Below are 21,349 nucleotides of genomic sequence, written 5' to 3'. Positions count from 1 at the left end.
ACTTGTGTGGAGTGATGGCCACCTTAGTTACAGTGCAAACCTTTTTTTTTTCTTAGTAATATTCACTCTTCTCATTAAACTTTTTCGTGTCATCTTGCTTTATATGATCATCAAAATCATTTGCACACTCAAAAAAAAAAAAATTCTGCCTTTCTTGCAGGTTTTCTTTTTTCCAATATTTTACCGTCCTTAAAGAATTAAAGCACACTATATATTTATGTTTTTTATATTCGATGTGGAGTTATCGGCAATAAAATATTGACCTTTGTCTTCTCTGTGGTGCTCCTACTCCTCCTTCAACGGCTTGCACTGCGAAGGCTACAGCAGAGTGGTTGCAGTGCCCACAGCACTCCAGCTGCTGCACATCAAAGTGGCACGCATTTTCATTTTCATTCTGAATGTTCATGCGAACGCCACTACATTTGGTTTTGGCACATAAGACTACAAGTATGGCAGACGAGAACCCATGTACCCAGTGAGCGAAGGTGGTCTGATAGTTGCTTTTGAAGTTGGTTCCTTGAGCCCGATGCTCTACCCATTAGATCATGGACTACGTAGTGACCATAGTTGGCATGGAATAAGCTAGATATGGAACAGACAAACATACCGGAAACTGAGAGAAGTTCATAAAAAATGCTGAATGCCCTTAAAATGTGCATGCTGTATTTATAGGGCCCTGTAGACATGGATGGAAAAGGACCGTTTGAGCCAGCAGTCCTGCTGCCAAGGATCGTCTCTAGTAACTTCACTGACAAGCAGCACTGGAACTTCAGGAGACTCGGCCATCATGGATAGGGACCCAGGGTGAGCTCTCCAGAGTCTCAGTCCTCCGGACAGGATCAGAGATAATTGTTGACGTAGTGATTTTAATTGTTTTTGGTTAGGACATCCAACCTAGACTAATGTTTGCAGGGGGAGAGTCGAAGGGAATTCAGGTAGGGGCGGAATGCAGAAATTATCATTTATTCAGGTTGTAGGGACATGGGGGTGGCCATGGTGCTACGCCTTGGCACTGCATGTGTCGTGGTTGCTGCAAGCCTACACGACAACTGTAGTCCTGCTCAAGCTCAAGGAGAAAATGGTGCACAAGCATGTGTACACTCAGAAATCGCTTATTACATTTGGGATAAGTACTTCAAGCAGGTCAGCTATAAGTAGACGTCGCCAAGGATCTCCTCGAAAAAAATTAGTCGGTGATGAGAGGTTTTGCAACTGACTGGCTGGTGTATGGGTAGCCGGGGCAAATATTGCAGCAAAATGAGGCTAACCACATGCAGGAAAGGAGGGCAAGCAGTAGAGCAGGATTTCACGCTTGTTGCTCACTTTCCACTACCTTGATCTACAGATCTGGGTTGAAAGTGGTTTAAAGCTGTCACTGTGGAGGAGTGAAACACTGAAGTAGTTAATTTCGGTCTAGCTTCACTTTTTCTTCATGTCTCATCAGGTGCAGTGGCGTTACCATAGCTGAAAGGCGAATGTCCAGTTTGTTAGGTAACTGCACCAGTTAGGTCCTGTCTGTACCAGCTTGATGCTACAGCCACTCAAGTAAGTTTACAGTTCTCTCTTTCTCTCTGTTTTTTATGTCCAGAACCTGTGAAGGCACTACAGAAGCTCCGCTGAAAAATCCCAGAAAGACTGCCGGCAGCTGCCACAAGTGTGACGTGTGCGGGCGGTGCTTTGCGAACAAGGAATCTGCGAAAAAACATCTGGTTGTGCACACGAACGAGAAGCCGTTTGCCTGCCCCATCTCCAACCGGAAGTTTGCTCAGAAGTTTGAACTCCTTAAACACGACCGCATCCACATGGGTGAAAGGCCATACGCCTGCCCTGTCTGCAGTCAGAAGTTCACTTTGAAGTGGAATCTTTTACAGCACCGTCGCATCCACTCGGGTGAGAAGCCATACGCCTGCCTTGTCTGCGGGCCGAAGTTTACTCAGGAGAGAACCCTCATCAGGCACCAGTGTGTCCACATGGATAAGATGTCATATGCATGCCAGGTGTTCCCATCCAAATTCTTCAAAAACTCGCCTCTGGACAGACACAAGCAGCTGCACACAAGTGGAGTAGACCTGTGCCACTGCCCCGAGTGCGGGAAAGCATTCAAGCAGTTGCGGAACATGCAGCAGCAACTGAGGTGGCACGGAAGGAAGAAGCCATACTCGTGCCATCTGTGCCCAGCCATTTTCGTATCCAACAAAGCTCTGGAGAGGCATAGGCTGGGGCACACAGCTGGAGAGCCGCACATCTGTTCTGTGTGCCAGCAAATGTTTACCTCAAAGAGTAACCTTGCAACACACACTTGCCGGTTGCATGACGGAGAGAAGACCACTGCTTCAAGTTCTGACAGCAAGTTGGGGATTATAATGCCAAGTAGCCCTTTGACCCTGCTGGCCTTCTATAAGTGAAGCACATTGAGGAATCGTACAATTTTTTATTGCTGCTACTGAAAGCCAAACGAAATTGGAATTGTTACTTTTTGTTTCAGTGTAGAACTGTTCAAGGCATATTCACACAAGATAACTTGAAGTTTGAAAAATCCGGTACGAAGGTTACGTCACGTGAGTTCCCCACACCCCCGTGATTCAGGCTGATGCAGAGTGACTGCTAAATAATCTGCGCAAGAAATCTGCCAATGTTGCTGTTGTGGGATGACAGGAGATGGTTTCATTAGAGGCAGCACCATATTATAGCACCATAAGTAGCGGTATAAGCGTTATAGTGCCATGGCATTGTGCTGCTGAGCTCCAGGTCGTGGGTTCAATGCCGGCTGTGGCGGCTGTATTTGGATGCGTGTGTAATGAAAAAACACATCTTTTTGGTGCTTGTTAGAAAACCTTATGTGGTCAAAATTAATTTGGAGTTTCCCACTATGGCGTGCCTCATAATCAGCAAGTTATAATGTTTAAAACTCCAGAATTTGTTTTAATTCTTGTTGCACAACCTAAAGTCATTAGGAAGCATGGTGTCGAGCTTGTGTTTTCTCTGTCATGCAGGTTTTGCCACTCTGCAAACGCATTGCCCACTCAGACGCCACACTCAGTTGGTAAATGCCACGCTCAATTCACGCAAATTCCCAGCAAACCTTTGTAGTGTTAGAAAGAACTAATACAAGGCAATGAACACAAGGGTCACGCCATTTAACGTGTAATTACTTCGTTCAAAAGAAAAATGCATTGAGGTATATTTTTTGTGTGTGTGTGTGTGCTCGTTCTTGTTTTCCAAATCCCCTTCACCAACATTGCAAGGTTTTACAGCATCCACGTTAGTTTGGACTATGTATAATATTAATATGTATAATAAATAAGTATGTATAATAAATAATATTTATCTAGGAACCTGTGAATGTTTGGATTCAAGTATGTTTGAATAATTATGCAAAAACTAAAGCACGCTATTGAACTTACTTGAAGAAAAAATTAAGAAATTAAGCAATGCAGTTGCGAATCACTGTGCCTTAGCAAGCGAGATAATTTGTGAACGTATATTGCAGAACTTATTTGGTGCTGCAATAATGAATTATTTCATTGCTTTAAGAAAGCGTTTAACATATGTTTCATATTTGTTCTTCCATTCAAGTGTCCACAGGTAAAGCATCACAATTTTTTTCACTACTTGCGCTTGTGGTTGCAAACGTTTTGAGCCTTTTTCAGTGTCGTGCTAATATTCGAATTTCCGAATAGTAGTTTCAAATATTGTGCGTTTCGTTAAGTTATACCTCGATATAAAAAACTTCAATATAACAGAATTCTGGATATAATGAAGTATTTAAATGTTGATAATTTTTGTCCATAAGTACCATGTATTTTTAACCTCAGTATACAAATTGTTTTAATGATATAATGATTTTCTTCCTCTTGACTACTATTAAAGGAAGAGAATCAAAAGGGTCCTGCTCATTCTCGCCTTGCGAATGATGCATGATCATGCATATATATACACTCAGAAATCACTTAATACTAGGGGTGTGCGAATAGTCGAATATCACTGAATTCAATCGAAAAGTAAGTGCTTGAATAATTTGATTCGTGAATCGAATATCTACCATTCAATTTTTCAAATGTTCTATAAATTCGGTATAGAGACCCGTACAATGCCACATGTCGCACGTGCCGAGGACCCTCGTCGATATAAAAATAAAGGATTGCTGCAAAACATTGGACTACTATTCGACAGAACTTTATTGGTATTCAGTACAACAGAGCACCACTAATTCATCAGTTTCAGAGGAAAGAAAGCACTTGACTCTATTCAACAAAAATTACGTTGATAAAACACAGGCTTTCATAAACTAGAGCTGAGCTTAATCAGTGCTGGCATACTAATTTGGTGTTCCCTTGAATAAGAGTTGATGTACCTGAGTTACTGATAGGTTGCTACATTCTTGCTAGGGGATTCCCGAGCATGTACGGCACCGATTTTCTCACCCAAAGTTTGTAAGCTATAAATATTGTGAAAAAAATTCTGATATTCGATATATGGCTCTTTTTTCATTTTATTTGATATTTGATTTGAAATCTGCTATTCAGTATTACTGAATTTACAGTACTACCTAATACATTTGCGACCAGTACTTAAAGCAAGTCAGCTATTTATAAATATCGCCTAGGGAGTCCTCGAAAAAAACTGAGTGCCATCCATTTCTTTATGGAGCAGTTGTATCGCACTGCGGTGCCTTGTGTGTTCTTGAAGCAGCATGGCAATCCTCTTTCAGATAATGGACTGTCGCAGGTAGTATGCTTCGCCGCATTGCAGGGCTGTAATGCAGTGAAGCTTACTGAAGCAAATCTGGCATTGTGGATTGTAAACTAGACCGTTGCTGCATGAGCCCTCCAAATTTTGAGATACACACACCTCGCAAGTTTTTAACAGCGAAGCTGTTAAGCTATCCGTAAAGCCGTGCTCGTCGATTGAAAAAAAGCTATGCCTGGCGATGACGACACTGCGCGTTGCCTAGCAACCACCTCGCGGAGCTGCGTGTGCTTTGCCTCCTCTCCGTACCGTGCACATGTTGCCTTGACATGGGACGTTAAGGAGAGCATGCGCGGGGCGTGTGCTATGCTCGGGAGAGAAATTGTAGCAGCACCATGGAGGAAGGAAAAAGAAGGAAGCCTACCGTAACGTGATTGAGGCCGACTGTGGTGGCCCAATACGTGGTGAAAACGTTACAACACGGAGGATACGAAGTTGAGCAGAGTAACCAGTTGGGCTTGTTAGTTTAACATCGTAAAAGGCTACAGTGCAGAACTGACGAAGACGGGAGAGGCACACAAAAAACACAGACACAGCGCTCGTCTTGTTTCCGAAACTTTGGCGCATACCCACTACGGGGGATTGGCCAAGAAGCAGGCAGTTTCAACTATGTTTATGAGAAATTTAACAAAAACTTAATCCGCATAGCAGTTGTTAGAAAAATTCTATTAAGAATTTTGAGATAAAGCATTTTGTCATAAGGTATTAGTGAAATAATAGGAATAATTCATAATTCTGTGTTCTACGTTATAAGTTCCTACCTTTGTCTTCGTCGGTTCCACCAAAGGAGGCATTGGTTCCACGCTGTAGCCTTCTACGGAGGATACGTCAGAGTGCGCGGTAAGTTTTAGTATTCCCGGTTGGTTTTTTTTGTTTTTTTTTCAATACCCATTCGAAACCATTTGAAGCTCTTCAAGTAAACATTAAACGAAACCAAGGAAAAACGAAACAAGGAAAGTACATCATAACTGCATTTCTCCGCTCTTTCTGAGCTAACAACTCACCAAGGAAATCACGCGCTTCGTGTCGACAATGTGGGCAAAGCTTGAGTTGATCGTCAGTGACTACAATGTGACGCTTTCTCCACAAAGCAGCAATTCCAGCACCTTGCCTGACGAAAGAACTAATGGAGACCTTTCAAGGATGGACGATTTGAGTACGGTCAATATGCATTGTGATTAGCTTCTTCTGTATGCTTGGCTTTATTAAAGAAGCTTAGCATAGTAGAGAAGCATTTGCGTAAATGTGTTGAGAATACATCTTGGAACAGCAATGGTGGTGACAATATGTGGATACAAGAAGCTTTACTTTAGGAGCTTCTGTCTAAATACATGAGAATGAAGAAATCTCTTGGCATTCTGCATGGAAATTCTGCACTGGATTTGACGAAGCCTACTGCATTCAGGCAAAATGGAGGCATCTGTTAGAATTTATATCTTTAGATCATCAGTTTTAAAAAAATTATAAATTTCATATATCACAATTCTGTAAACTCCATCTAAACAGATATCTAAAGCGTACAAAAGTGATGAATTTTATGCTTCTCTGGAATATATTGCGGATATTTGAGTAGGACTGTGGTATTCTATGGCAGGTTGAAAAACGATGAAAAAAAGTTACTCAGATTCATGTGATGCATACGAGCAGGGCTTTCGCAAGGCAATGGTGACTGAAGGGCGCCTTCGGCGGTGTCCACAACTAGCTAAATTTAGTCGCAGAGTAGGTAAATAGTAAAAATATGAGAATAATCAGCGCCATTGTGATTGAGAAACTTTGTATTTACAAGAACTATTTACAACAAATACACATTGAGATGCAAGGTGGAACTGGCACACGTAGGGCGACCCTATATCGGCAGGGAGAGGCCTTCGTCCTGCAGTGGACATAAATATAGGCTGATGATGATGATATCAGCAGATCCGATGGTGCATAACACCGTAAGTTGTGTCCAGAACGCTTGGTCGGGGCAACGGGGCCACGTTTTCTACCCTTCGGTGCCCCGCCCCAAACATTTACAACCCAATCACCATCGAGTTGCTATGAGAGTAGTCCGCCGGCGCTCCAACACTAATCCTGTACAAGGATCGTCGCGTGAGAGTTCCGCCGGCTATTTCAACATTGCGCTTCATACAAGCGCCCTTTCCTTTACCACCTTTTATGGTGTTTGTCCTCTCCCTAAAAACAACATACAAAAAACAACAAAGCACCAAAGGGGGAGGGTCACAAATGCGTAGCAATCGTATCCCGCGCAATGCCACAGAGCCCAACACCAAGGGCAGAATAAGGTACTAATAAACAGGCAGCACCTGCAAACCAAAGTCGCAGGGTGTTTAACGTATGCGTTGTCGCCCCGTCTCCCGCTTGTAACCGCGTACACTCTGGAAATACCCGATAGCGTAGTAGCTTAATAATTACGGGCCATTAGTCAACGAAAGCTGTCAATGCGACACTTTATGTTCGCGTACACTTGTCAAGTAAACACTCGTTTTGAAAGGGCTTCCTACGATGGTCAATTGGCTGTGGTCTTGGAAACGGTTTCCCAACAACGGTAACATTGGGTAAAGTGCGCGCAGTGCCTGATGACTACGGCATTTACTCGTTCTGTGCCGTCACCGCGATAGTCACCCGCTGCTGACTATCAATTATCCCATTGTGCTTCGCTCGTCAAGCAAGGGTCATCGGCCACATGCTGCTAGCTGTTTCTTTACCCCCTCTTTGCAGTCGTTCCGTTCGGCGAGACCAGGGTGAAGGAAAACGCCGATCCCAAGCTTTCCGAGAATTAATGAAACAAATAATTCGTGCTTTTAAGCAGCAAGCTTACAGCACACGTTCGGGAAATGGAGTGAGTTCGCTTGGACTAAGCAGGGCTTGCGCGAAGCAGTGCCCACAGTTAGCCAAAGTTATTTGCAGAATAGGTAAAATCAAAGAAACGGGCATAATTAGCGCCAATATAATCTAGAATTTAATCGTGCGGCGGTACGGGTGAGTTATTGGTATACATATCTAAAAGGCAAACACAAGAAGGAATTTTTTACATCACACTATACCCCTGTAAAGGGTGCACCCCCGTAGATATAGACATGTTGAGGCAAAGCCGCCGTACGACAAACTTGGGAAATGGAACGAGTTCGCCTGGACTAAGCAGGGCTCTCGCAAGGCAATGGTGTCTGAAAGGCGCCTACGGCGGTGCCCACAACTAGCTAAATTTAGTTGCAGAGTAGGTAAATACTAAAGATACGAAAACAATTAGCGCCATTATGACTGAGAATTCACATTGCATAATACCCCATTAAAGGGTGCACCGACGTAGATATAGACATGTTGAGACAAAGCCGCCGTACTCGGGAAATGGAGCGAGTTTGGTTGGACTAAGCAGGGCGCGCCCACAGTTAGCGAAAATTAGTTACAGAATAGGTAAAATCAAAGATACGGGTGTAATTAGCACCAATATAATGGAGAATTTAATCGTGCGGCGGTAACGGCTGAGTTTATTGATATGTATATCTAAAAAGCAAACACAATAAGGGAATTTGTTACATTGCACAATACCCCTGTGAAGGGTGCACCGCCGTAGATGTATCGATGTTGAGGCAAAGCCGCCGTACGGCACACATTCGGGAAATGGGGCGAGTTCACTTCGACTAAGCAGGGCTCGCTCAAGGCAGTGCCCACAATTAGCAAAAATTAGTTGCAGAATAGGTAAAATCAAAGATACGGGCGTAATTAGCACCAATATAGTGGAGAATTTAATCGTGCGGCTGTAACAGCTGAGTCAATTGATATGTATGTCTAAAAGGCAGACACAAGAAAGGAATTTTTTACATTGCACAATACCCCCGTAAAGAGTGCACCGCCGTAGATATAGACATGTTGACGCAAAGCCGCCGCACGGCACACTTTCTGGAAATGGAACGAGTTCGCCTGTACTAAGCAGGGCTCTCGCAAGGCAATGGTGTCTGGAAGGCGCCTGCGGCGGTGCCCACAGCTAGCTCAACTTAGTCGCTGAGTAGGTAAATAATAGATACGGGAATAATTAGCGCCATTATTATCGAGAATTCAACACATTGCAGAATACCCCTGTAAAGGGTGCACCGCCGTAGATATAGACATGTTGAGGCAAAGCCGCCGTACGGCAAACTTAGGAAATGGAACGAATTCGCCTGGAATAAGCAGGGCTCTCGCAAGGCAATGGTGTCTGGAAGGCACCTTCGGTGGTGCCCACAACTAGCTAAATTTAGTCGCAGAGTAGGTAAATAATAGATACGGAAATAATTAGCGCCATTATGATCGAGAATTCAACACATTGCACAATATCCCTGTAAGGGGTGCACCGCCGTAGATATAGACATGTTGAGGCAAAGCCGCTGCCATCGCCGGGAATTAGAAAAAAAAAATGTTCCCGGGTATTTCCGCGGCACGGGAGACAGCTTCTCTACCACTGAGCCACGCCAGCGCTAGCTAGCATGCAGTGGGAAAAATGCCCTATAAACATGTCCTAGCACGCGAGGAGACAAACGATGCGACACGCGATACGTGCGCATTTTGCATTGCAGTTGCATATTATCACACCAGCTAGAACGCCATGTAGCAGATGCACAGGTAGAGGTACAAGGTAGTTAAAGAAGGTTTGAGGAAGAAAATGAAGTTCAAAGAGATGTATACAAGAATGCTAGAAAAAATATATATTGTGTACCTGATTAAATCAAGCTGGCTAGGTGACTACGTCACCACCTGCGTTTCAAAGGGAATGCCAATAATCATCATTATCACCATCGTTGGCATTCTATCCTGCCACTTCTCTTGCGATGTGAGATGCACGCAGCGTATATATGTGCACCCTTTGCATTGCTTATATTTATTCATTTATTTTTATTTGGCGTCTAAGTCACAGGCCTGCACGGCACACACAGCACAGTCACAGTGTAAGCTGTCTTTTTTTTAGCATTTATTTATTTATACAAGGTTAAAGGGTGGGACCCCAGGTGGTCCAAATTAATCCGGAGTCCCCCACTACGGCGTGTCTCATAATCATATGGTGGTTTTGGCACGTAAAACCCCATAATTAATTTACATATACAAGTCCAACAAAGTCAATCTGAAGTAATGACCAAACCTGCTTCAAGCAACGGCCACAGCGTCAAAGATGTTGGCTGCCCAGTTCGCTCGTGTTCTTGACAAACATGACGCTGACACACCGCAGCACTGATGTCTTCATCCAAGGTCAGCCACCATACATGGGTTCGAGCCATGCCTTTTATTTTTTTCACCGTTGTGTCCTTCATGAGAAGCTGTAGCACGTTTGGTAGCAGTACACTAGGGATGATCTGGAGGGCTGTCTGGCAATATCATCTCTGCACTGCTGTTCAACACTTGCCTCGGCTGTCTTGACACTGCCGTGAGTAGATCGCATGTGCGCTTTCAGGTTACACCACCAGGCAAAGCCTTTCTCACACACGGGACACTTGTGCGGCTTTTCACCTGTGTGCACTAGTACATGATTGTCCCGATCCACCTTGTTTATAAATCTGGCCGGGCACAGGTGGCACGGATATGGCTTGTCCCTCTCGTGCCACTGCAGGTGCCACTGCAGTGCTGTCATCCGCTCAAAGGTCTTGCCACACTCGGGGCAGTGACACAGGTCCACTCCCTTTTCGTGCAATTGCTTGTGCCTGTCCAGCGATATCTTCCTGCGGAATTTGGACGGGCACAGCTCGCAGGCAAACCGCATCTCAGCGGTGTGGTTGCGCCGATGGTTAAGGAAGCCGGTGCGCTGGGCAAACTTCCGACCACAGATGGAGCAGGCATATGGCTTCTCACCCGTATGCAGCACCTGGTGATTTTTCAGGCAATGCCTCCACTTAAAACGCCGCCCACACACGCCACACTCATGACCCCTGCTGCCAGGCTTCTTCAATGGAGCTCCTAAAGTGCCACCAGATATTCTGCACATTGGAAGAAAAAGTATAGCATGTACTTATTTGAGCAGTGGTTGGCAGCACGGTAGTACTGATTATAGAATTAGACACTGTGAAAAACAACAAGAGAAAGACATAGAGAGGACTTCAGTGCGGAAGCTGCATAACAGATTGGACACTGCGGTTTCGGCTATGTTAGCGCCACTGCAACTGAGATGAGATGGGGAGAAACTTGCAGTCATGCTAGACCAAAAATGAACTGATTTCCCTATCAGCAATGAGATTTACAAAGCCACTATGTATTCACAGTGAGTAAGCATGGCCATGTGCAGAGTCTGTTACAGACTTTCAAGCAGAGTATGCTTGAGGTATATTGCGCGAGTTGCCAAAATTAACAGGATTGGGGGGAAAAAAGAAAAAGGTTGCAGATTCATTGCACATGCTGTAATCTATGTACAGCAAAGCTTTAGTGAAGCAGTGGACTAAATGCTATACAACTAACCACAATGCATACAATTGTGTTTACTTTTATCTTATTCAATGTGTAATCTGAGGAAATGCCTGTGTATATTATATGTATGCACGATTAAGGTCAAAGTCAGAACATTACTCTCAGGAAATTTTTGTTTGTGCACTAAACTGTTCACAAGCTGTGCCAAAATGCAAATGCCAAATCAAGTACAATCTTGTCAGTACTCTTCCATTAGCAACACTGTGGCATGTATGAAACCTAGGCGGAACATTTAACTTTTGATCAGATTTGACAATATTAGGCAGAATGGGGAGTAATCAAGAATAAATGTTTAACAGGTGGTATCGCCAAAACTGATTGGCCTCTAATGCTCCTCACATTTCCAAACCGAAGATTGCAAAATGGGCACTTTGGTCGACTTGGCTAAACTATTTTTAAGTCACAGTAGCAGTGAAGACACAGGAGATTCAGCCAGGTTGTGTAATTTCTTGCTCTGACATCTACGCTGCCAATCACACGTGATGTGATTAGTCCAAGCCACTTCAGAGCAGCTTCTGATGCAGCTAAAACCTCCCTTTGGAGCAGCAAATCAACCTTTTGGCGCAGCTACGAGGCACACATTTTCGCTTGCAAACATTTAAGTCTAAGTAGAGCAGTAGTGCCATGTTTTTGAATGAGAATCGATATATGCATACGTGCATGCATATGCTTGTCTCGAATATCGCCGGTGTTTGCAAGACGTCGTGTTGAGAAACACGCCTTCATAGCCAAATTAGATGGATACAATGGGCAAGAGTACTTTTCGTCTGCGGTGCGAATGGTAATTAGATGTGTAGGAATCGTCAAGTGATGACTGCTGCAGTTACTTCTCATCACAATGCATCAGCCTAATCCAATAGTGTTCTCTGTTCAGTACGTAGTTACTGGCCTTCAAAGATATTTAATGCTTCATAGCACTCACCTGTGTTCTTTGATAACAACCCAATATTACACTATAATCGTGGGAGACTGACTGATAGATTTCAAGCATCTGCTGCCTCGGTGCAGGCGTGCCGCAGGCATGGCACAAATTATACAATTTTCGTAAAAATCTAGCAAAGTACAGAAGGTGTAGCAGGAGTGCACATTGTTTTGATGCTTGAATAATATCAGGTGTAACTTTATTTTTTTCCACCAGTGGGTTTCTTTTAGCTTCACGTTCTGACAGTGTATGTCCAGCCAGCTTCTTATGAGAAATTTTTCTTGTGGTTGAGAGTTTTCATTCACACAAGATCACGCGGTCTATTTCAGAGCGACCTTCCACAGAACTTTGACTAGCACGCTGATCTTTTACCTTTTGAACACAGCCTACAAAAATTCCCTTAATCGGTACTGTACACATGCTATACAAAGCATGCACAGGCACCAGCATCAATTCAAGATGCATGGAGCCAACTTGCTTGCAGAGCGGAACTGATTGATCCAGATAACAGATTATGAGTAGGTTACTGGATGCTCTCTCGCCTGACCTATATTGTATCAGGAGCCTAAAGAATGGAGAAAGAAAGAAACCAGGCACTTTATGCAGAAGTCAATGCTTCCTGCCCAGTAGGTATATACCAATTTTTGCAATTTGCGAAGCTACAGTTTTCCCACACAGCACGGGCATCAATGTGGCTAATATTCATGCCAACGAATCTCCGTTTTCGTTTTGTATGTTTGAACTTAAACAAGTTGAAAACTAGAAGTAAGGCACATATTGCATACTGTAGATTTTTTTCTCTCTACACTGCAGTAGCAATAGCAAATTATTATTTTTGAATCTCGCTTTTTCAGGCGCTTTCTTAATTTTCACATAATTCTGCTGAACTCCCAGAGAAATTATTTCTGCCTTACTTTCATGTGAAACAATAATGATCAAGCAACAATTTTGTGTAATCATGGTATATACTGCAACTAATATAAATTAAAACGAATTGGTAAAACATAAATGCACTGACAATGAGCGCATTTCTGGAGTAACAAGAAGAGTTAACATCCCAATGAAAATTGTGGGTGGCCATGCACCTCAATCCAAGTTACACAAACGTTTCTGCATTCTGCCTCCATTGGTACGCGATCTCCACAGCCAGAAACTGAAAGCTTTGCCTGGTGCTCTGGAGCAGAATGCCACAACCACTTTGATGCCGCAGAATGTAATTTGATTCACTGGAATCTTATCTGATCATGTTTTAGTGCACTTGGGATAGCTCACCCTGAGTTGCTATCCAAGATGGCCACGTCTCCTGAAGTTTCAGTGCTGGTTGTTTGTGGGGTTCCATCCATGTTCAGGGGGCCCTACAAACAGCATGTACATTTTTCTGTTTAATGTGTTAGCGTTACGAGTGTCGAAGTGGAAAAGGAAAAGAAAGTGTGTGTGTGCTATTGTTCCAACACAAATGTTTGTGTGCCCCCCCCCCCCTCGAAATTTTGATCTTAACTGCAAATAATTACTGAAAAATAGGTGCTTTCCTCAAATAGTCAAGGCCTTCAGCAAGTGCCCCCCCGGAAAAAATTCCTGGCTACGGGCCTAGTGTACATACATATATATATATATATATATATATATATATATATATATCTTATATATTATATTATTATTATATTAAATAAATAAATAAAATAAATATATATGGGGTGTCCACCACCACTTGTGCCAAAAGTTAAAATATGAGAGTGCCACGTGGCTGGACAGAACCAAGGTGATGCTGTTTACCATCACTTGGAGCAAGTCTACAATCAGGAAATTGTAGGCCATCACAAAAATTTCCAGATCCATCTTTCTGTTTCTGTGACCATGAGCCGACTAACCTGTCAGTCAATTCTTGCTAACCGTAAATCATCGCTACACAACTAAACACTTCATCAATCGTCGCAAAGTACGGACGGGGACAAAATATTTCAGGATTTGCAAGCGTGTGCCAAAGTGCATTTTGGTGCCCTCTGATGAAGCAAGTACCTGGTCTCGAGACTTGACATTGCTAGAATTGCCACTTCATGTACAGTTTTCTACTGGCACAACCAGTTTTTCCTTCACAACGCTTTCAGCTAATTGTTAGGCATCATACAAGAATCCCACTTGCCCGTTTTTCAGATCCCCTTAAATCGGTACATCATAAGCTGCAATGCGAGCGCTGTTTCACATTTATACATAGCAGACAAATGAATTGTTGCAAGTGAATCTATTCCTAAGTTCTTAAACTTCCCCTAGTTCCTTATTAAATATGTTGTTGTCATGTAGACTTCTATGTATCGCTGCATTGTTCATAGGTTACAGCATAAAGATTTCATAAGTGTACTGAATTTTATACAAAGCTTTTAATAAATTTCACTCATGCTTAATTTGCGCTCAGCATATCAACACTTTCTCTTTATTATGTTTGTATTTTTCCAGAGTACCTTTCGCGCAATATTCATGTCCCCTCCATCTCCCTTAACCCTGTCGCACATCTCTTGTGGCCGGCTTTTTTATCGAGGAGGGGAGAGGGAGCACATCCTACTCAACCCTCTTCTGTCAAGTTCACATAAACGGCCAGTATGGCACAGCTTCTACCCTGTCTCTGTTCCTTGTCCCATTGCATTCTTTTTGTTTTACACACCATATGCATCTCGTGCACAGTATGTTGAAAGCATACGCTGCGGGTGCCAGGGCTTAGAGCAAGCATGGAGGCTTTATGCACGCTGTCTAGCTGAGCACGTACTGTTGAAGGTCAAGTAACCTGAGTTTTGCAAGCGTGAGTGACAGTCGTGATAGCAGCTGCTCGTGGTCATCGCGTGAGATCTGTTCACGTTTGTTTGCAGGCATGTGACTCCATTATTTTTTATTTATTAAGTGAATGTTTACCGCAATTTATACAATCTGTAACACTATGAACCCTCCTTCCACTACACAAATATTTAAGACTTTGCTATTGCTCTCAATGCTTCACATTTCTGTTGAAGCTGACTTTTTTGAGTCGCCCCCTGATTTCAGACATCCAAAATGTGGTCACATCCTACCAGAGAGAGTTTGCTCTGTTGGTCTAACATAACAATGTCCGCAGCTTGGGAGTATATTTCTTCTGCGATAGGACGTGAAACGTGATATATATTGATCCTCCTACTTCATTGCAAAGCATTTCCTTGCTTGAACTCCAATGAGTTTGCAAAGCTGGCACATCTAGCATGCTGCAGAGAAGAGAAGGTTGACAGCATGTTTTTTTTTTTTCTTATTTTAGACTGTGCGACAACATACGAATATATGGCACTGCCTCATATGAAGGTTCCATCAACAGCATCATTGCACTGCTCTTTGTGCAGCTTATTTAGCAGCCATTTTGTTATAGAATGAAGCAGAGGCAGTGGGAAACCTGCATTCTGTAACCTCTGTGCCAGATGTTCCTTCAAACTTCCCGTTATCCAGTGTGAGTGTGAGCATGATTTGAATAATGACAAACTAAAACACAAAGTCGCAATTCACCATTAATTTAGCTTCAAGAGGGAAAAATCAAAAAGCGAAACTGTTTAATTCCACATCCCCTTTACTTACTGGAGACCGTGCAGTTGAAGGACTAGCACTCAGCAAGGAAATGTCCGCCGTGCCTTCAGGAGTCGCCTCGGCAGCTCCACCGTGTATCCGGCGTATGTGCAGTTTCAGGCCAGCCCTCCAGGCAAAGCGTTTCTGGCACACGGTACACTTGTGCAGCTTTTCACCCGTGTGTGTTTGCAAATGATCCTCCAGATTCTGTCTCTTTGTGAATCTGGCCAGGCAGAGGTGGCACGGGTATGGCTTGTCCTTCTTGTGCCACTTCAGGTGCTGCTGCAGCGCTGTCGTCCGCTCAAAGGTCTTGCCACACTCGGGGCAGTGGCACAGGTCCACTCCCCTTTCGTGTAACTGCTTGTGCCTGTCCAGTGATGTCTTCCTGCGGAATTTGGATGGGCACAGCTCGCAGGCAAACCGCATCTCAGCGGTGTGGACGCTACGATTGTGGTTGGCGAGTTGGTACCTCAAGGCAAACATTCGGCCGCAGATGGGGCAGGCGTGCGTTTTCTCACCTGTGCGCTTAGGCAGGTGATCGGTTGCAGACGCTGCGTTTGAAGAGCAACGCCTACGTGCGCTACTCTTATCACACCTGCTGACAGTCCTGCCAGGCTTTCTCGCTGAAGTTCCCGAAGTGCCATCGGAGATTCTGCACATAGGAAAAAATAAAACAAAGAGTAATAGGTATTTACTTAAGCGGTTGTTGCATCATGCCCGTAGTCACTCTGATACTATAAAGAACAGCCGGGCGATCCTTTGGAGAGTAGTACCTTAGTGCAGCCATTAGGTAACAGACTGGGCACTTGCAACTGAACTGTGGCAGCACCAGTGCAAGTAAGACAATACATGGAAAAGCCTATGCACTGCTAAAAAGTGAATAAATTTGGATCTATTCTGAAAAACCGATATGCTTTTTGCCGCTGTGTGCGATAAACTTGGGAAGCTTTTATTTCAGCTTCATTTGCTTTCCCATTCATTGCCTCTGGCAGTTAACCGTGAAGCTGGAACACCTGAAATCAGGTTCACCGCAAGCCTGCATTATAAGATGAAGCCGTCGTCGGATGTAATGTTGTACCATGAAAAAGCTTCTGGAATTCTCACATAAAACGATAGTGCCCACGCATGTTTCAGGTGGCACGGGATTGACAAAAACTCACTGTATGAACATGCACAGTATGTACGAAGCACGAAGTCCATGTGTGACATGATCTACAGCCTTCCGCATTTTTAACTATATCGCGTGAGCGTCCATCACGCGTCATTTTAACACCTTTAAGTGGCGATAATCAGCGAGACCGGCAGAAGTATTATCAAGCGCACTAAGCACTCTCCTGTGCAAGAGTCGTCTAATGCGATGCTCCCTTCAGGACGACGCACAACCATATTATAGTGTTGTCGCGCGATATACAGTAAAACCCCGGTGACACGATCACGGCTGGTACAAATTTCGGAGTGATACGAATTCGTAACATTCCCCGGCCGCAATACATTGCTCGCAATACGAAAAACATTGGGGGTTAGGAACGCGTTGCCGCGCCACTGTGGATCACACAAATGCATGAGCAACGGCGGCGGCGGCCGAGCCAGCGGAGGGACCGGCACAGACAAGCCAGCACAGCGGGATCTTGGCGGGATCCATAGTCGCCAAGCAACCAGCTACGCCACGCACCTGCACAATCTTTCATTGGTTCCCTCGTCGAGCGGACCGGACCACATCACAGCCTAGCTGATGCTTTGACCAGCGAGAAAGAAGACAAGGACCGCTGCAGCAACGCGACGCGGCAGCAGCCATGACGGCCAAAACGCTCCCTGCACTCGGCGGGCTGAGGCGTTCAGTGGCATGTGAAAACATTCTTGACACCACGTGCGTGCTCCTACGCTTTCCAGAAGGCGATCGTTGACGAGTTGGGCAAGAAGAAAATGCACACTGATAGTAGAACCTCGTTGATACGTTTTTCAAGGGACCGTGGGGAAAAAAAAAAGTTGCAGTTTCGCCCCAAAGGTGAAGCAATGATTGAGATAACAAATTAGTAGACAGCTGTACGAAGTCAGGATAGTAGCTTTATCGGCTGCATAAACTTGTAAGCATTCGCTTACTAACTAAATTAACAAGCACAGTGTCACGCGTGCACAGATAAACATGAACGCATCTCGCTCACTGACCGCGGAAACTCGCTGTCAAACCGCTGGAGTAAGGAAGCGGGCAGCAGCAGCAGCGCAAATTGACCTTTGGCTGTCTCTCGCTTGAAAGCGAACTAAACAGCGAAAGCACAGCGCATACTAAGCTGTCAGGCACTAGACGCACTTTGTCAACATCGCAGATCGTTTTGAAGATGAGGCCCACGCAGGCGTGCGCTTTGTGCACGTCGCAGATCGCTTTCAAGATACGGCGGCCGCGCCGTATCGGAAACGTGCCGCTCGCTTGTTGCAATGTGCCGGTCACTTGTTGCAACGCACCGGTCACTTGTTGCATCATACAAGCTGGCTGCACTGCTAAATTTACGTGACCGCCACATTCAAAAGCAACGTAAGATACAGGAAAATTACAGATTAGCGTCGTATCAAGGGGAACTTAATACATGGAAGTCAATGTAGGATTTAGGTCGGCACCGCGAAAACGCGACGTAGCAGCCGGGAAAACGCAGCAGCGAGGAACGTATCAATAGGGTTCCACTATTAGAAATTTTTTCTGCTAAAAATATTCATTTTTTCTTGATTTTGTGTGCGTTTTGATTATACAAATTTTGGATGATACGAACGTTTCATGCGACCCTGCGAGACTCGTATCACCAAGATTTTACTGTAGTTAAAAATGCGGGAGGCTGTACATACGCACAGAACTACAGTACAAGCTACTGAGGTGTCTGGTTGTAAATTTTGATGGTGCTTACTGGACGATTTTGGAAACCACAAAGGAGACCGATATGCCTCTGCACCGTGGTGATACTGCGCTGCTCAAAGGGGAAGCTGTCTTTGGTTGTTGCATCATGCATAAGGCTGCGCAATGAAACAGTCCCAACGTTATGCGAAACATGAACGAAATGTTGCAGTCGAGCACCAACGCACCTTTTGGATAGCGCAGTAGGGGCAACATGCACGCAAAAAGCCTCATGTGTGCGGTGTGCATATGTTCAGCGAGCAGCTGTCTACGAAGGATGAGGTGGGAAAGTGTGCCGGCACAAATTTCAGGACACCAAGAAACAACTTTCATGATAACGACAATAGCCAAGTGACAAGTTTGCGCTGAAAAATGATCAACTGTGATTCAAACTCGAGAGGAGACCAATACGCATCTGTGTACTGCACCGATGCTGCTGCGTGGCCGCGGGATACAAGGTGCGCATGTGCTATAAAGGGATGTGGCCCTTGCACAAGAATAAACTAATGCACAGGAATATATTAATGTGCACCTAAATCGAAGTGCACAAGCATTTGTGCAAAGCACAGAACATGGCCGCCACAGCGGAAATTAACTTACAGGCCTCTTGCTCAGCGGTAGGGTGCCATAGCCACAGAGGGATGTAATTTCCCTTACTGTAAGCACATACAGACATTCCTTTATATCCTGTTTAATAGACTTGAAAAAGTTCACCTCGGGACACTATCCACGGTGGCTGCATCTCCTGATGTCTCAGTACTGCTTGTCAATGTGGTTAGGGAGATGGCGCTTGGAAGCAGGGCTACTGGCTCCGATGGTTCTTTTCTTGCATGTCAACAGCAACCTGCAAAACAGCATGAAGATTTGTTTCTTTGCAAAGCACGGTGGCCACGGTACATGAAAACACATGGGCTTCACCCTACCATGGTCCTAAACCTTTCATATTAATTTCAACATGTAATTTTGCATAACAATAACTTTGTTTCCTAAGCGCATTTCTTCAAATGATGAATGCAAGGTACACTCCTACCAAGCAATGTGCACCTGAAAACACTCCTATGCTCCTGAGAGGAAAACTGTGGGGGTAGTGTTGAATGAAAAAAAATTAGCATGATAATGACAGCTATTACTCCTCCGTTGCAATAGTACAAGAGGCAAACAGTTTCTGCCTTTTGTATATTACTAATCACCTCTGGCTCCTTTAACATGCACTTGTACTCTGTGCAGGTGGTAGTTGTAATGATATTTTGATGGTTAAGAGCTATTTTGATTAAGAACATTAGCGTGATCCTGTTCAAAATGTTGAGAGCTCTGGCTTGTTTAATGCAACTGTCATTGTGCCGATGACAGAATGGGTCCAAAATTAAAAGTTGGAGGTGGAGCGGAGGGTGAGTAGGTTGGCATTCAGTGAGGGAGGAGAATGAGTGATGTCAGAGGTCACATGATTGCGTGGAGTCAGCTATGGAGATTGGAAGGAATGAATGGTACAGTGGCAGTAAAACAAATGCGCTGGTGATGCAACACATACGCTTCCTTCATTGGAACAGTGTATGGAATAGTTTGCATGGAAGGAAGAAGACGGTTCACAGTAAGTCATTGACAGAAGTTTCATTATGAAGTCGGCGAACTATCAACGTATCCTGGGGAGGTGCTAATGCCAATGCATTACAGTTTCTGAAGTACAGCCAGAAAAAAAAAGTATATATATATATATATATATATATATATATATATATATTTCTCAGGATTTTTCTCAGGATTAATTCTCAGGATCACACCAGTTTTGAGATACTAATTCCCGAACTTTTCGGAGAAATGCATTGGCGTTCCAGTTAATTTTGTGCTTCAATGCCTAAAGCAACGTTTTGTTAAGAAACTAACTGAAACGCCAATGCATTTCTCCGCAAAGTTCGGGAATTAATATCTCAATACTGGTGTCATCCCAAGAATTCGTTCCAAGTAGAACTGCCTTGTGAACTCCACGGCTACAATTTGTAAATTGCAATATGGGCCATCAGGTAATTATTTAACAACTTAATTAGTGAATTTCTGATAATTATTTGATTAAGCGTTTCAATTTCTTGTGCAAGTAATGTCTGCCTCTTCGAGTAGACCAGCTCATGAACTAGAATTGTGTCATCTGCCACAGGCAACCTTTAAGAATTTTTGAATGTGTTCACTGAAACACCCTGTATATATATATATATATATATATATATATATATATATATATATATATTATTCTGGGCTGAGTATTTACTTGAAAACATTTTGCTTTTACTATTTAGTTTAAACTGCACACACATTATAAAAGAGCGAAATATGTTGTCCAAATATGGTTACGCATGTCGGTGTGAACCAGCTGCGACTTGACTGTTAGATGCTGTCTCTTTTTATATCTTTTCCTGCTATGCAGTTGTGGCGGAACCAGTATGTTTTCTTGGAAGCACACAGATGAAAATAAAGCCTAAACTCCTAAATCGCAGCAACCTTGGTATGCGTCTTGCTCAGCTTGTTAAGCAGCAATTCTGCGATGGCCTGAAGCTCCATGTTACCTTTGTGCCAGATTTTTCAAACTTCAAGGTTATGCAGTGTAAGCATGACTTGAATAATGCCAACTTGGAACAGAAGGTTGCTACTGCTTAATTTAGCTCCGAGTGTGAAGAATCAAAACATAAAATGGCACACTTCTGTGCTTCACTTACAGGAGGCACTATAGGCGGAGGGCTACTTGGCTCCACCTTGATGTCAACACTTGTCATGATCTGAAAAAGTTATTTTTTTATTTTCACTGGTGC

The 21,349-nt window shown here is 43.8% G+C and overlaps 3 protein-coding genes across 7 annotated transcripts in view; 2 read left to right on the top strand and 1 right to left on the bottom strand.

Annotated features, from left to right (window-relative positions):
- The window catches only part of LOC119434160 (zinc finger protein ZFP2), a 38,363-nt gene extending 35,059 nt beyond the window's left edge, over positions 1–3,304 (top strand). For 4 of the 5 annotated variants that reach the window (XM_049658969.1, XM_037701482.2, XM_049658968.1 and 1 more), the window contains 2 exons: positions 673–804; positions 1,589–3,304. In XM_049658969.1, coding sequence (XP_049514926.1) covers positions 673–707 — 35 coding nt within the window. In that variant the 3' untranslated portion in view covers positions 708–804; positions 1,589–3,304. The remainder of the gene's footprint in view (positions 1–672; positions 805–1,588) is intronic. The other variant, XM_049658970.1, reaches the window with a different exon arrangement.
- On the top strand, positions 788–2,405 carry LOC119432776 (gastrula zinc finger protein XlCGF7.1-like). Its single transcript, XM_037699932.1, has 2 exons — positions 788–804; positions 1,589–2,405. Exons 1-2 carry the CDS (start codon positions 788–790, stop codon positions 2,403–2,405), a joined length of 834 nt encoding a protein of 277 aa, XP_037555860.1.
- Positions 3,305–9,271: 5,967 nt separating the features above from the next.
- Positions 9,272–19,373, bottom strand: LOC119432349 (zinc finger protein 90). The gene is made up of 4 exons (XM_037699513.2): positions 19,266–19,373; positions 15,683–16,322; positions 13,370–13,452; positions 9,272–10,691 (listed from the first exon to the last, which is right to left on the bottom strand). Exons 2-4 carry the CDS (start codon positions 16,151–16,153, stop codon positions 10,028–10,030), a joined length of 1,218 nt encoding a protein of 405 aa, XP_037555441.1. The 5' UTR covers positions 16,154–16,322; positions 19,266–19,373; the 3' UTR covers positions 9,272–10,027.
- Positions 19,374–21,349: the final 1,976 nt, after the last annotated feature.

This window comes from Dermacentor silvarum, chromosome 11 (genome assembly GCF_013339745.2).
Source record: "Dermacentor silvarum isolate Dsil-2018 chromosome 11, BIME_Dsil_1.4, whole genome shotgun sequence".
NCBI classification, from domain to species: domain Eukaryota; kingdom Metazoa; phylum Arthropoda; class Arachnida; order Ixodida; family Ixodidae; genus Dermacentor; species Dermacentor silvarum.
Note: the sequence above shows the minus strand (reverse complement) of the source record. Positions and strands in the feature narration are given on the sequence as shown.

Bases quoted from the DNA above. Each gene is read 5' to 3' on its own strand.
- LOC119432349 (XM_037699513.2), bottom strand. From the start codon at position 16,153: ATGTTTGCCTTGAGGTACCAACTCGCCAACCACAATCGTAGCGTCCAC. The intron at 13,453-15,682 runs GTAAGTAAAGGG...TGCTGTTTGTAG, and splicing joins CTTCAACTGCACGGTCTCCA to GGCCCCCTGAACATGGATGG. The intron at 10,692-13,369 runs GTGAGCTATCCC...TCCAATGTGCAG, and splicing joins ATCTTGGATAGCAACTCAGG to AATATCTGGTGGCACTTTAG.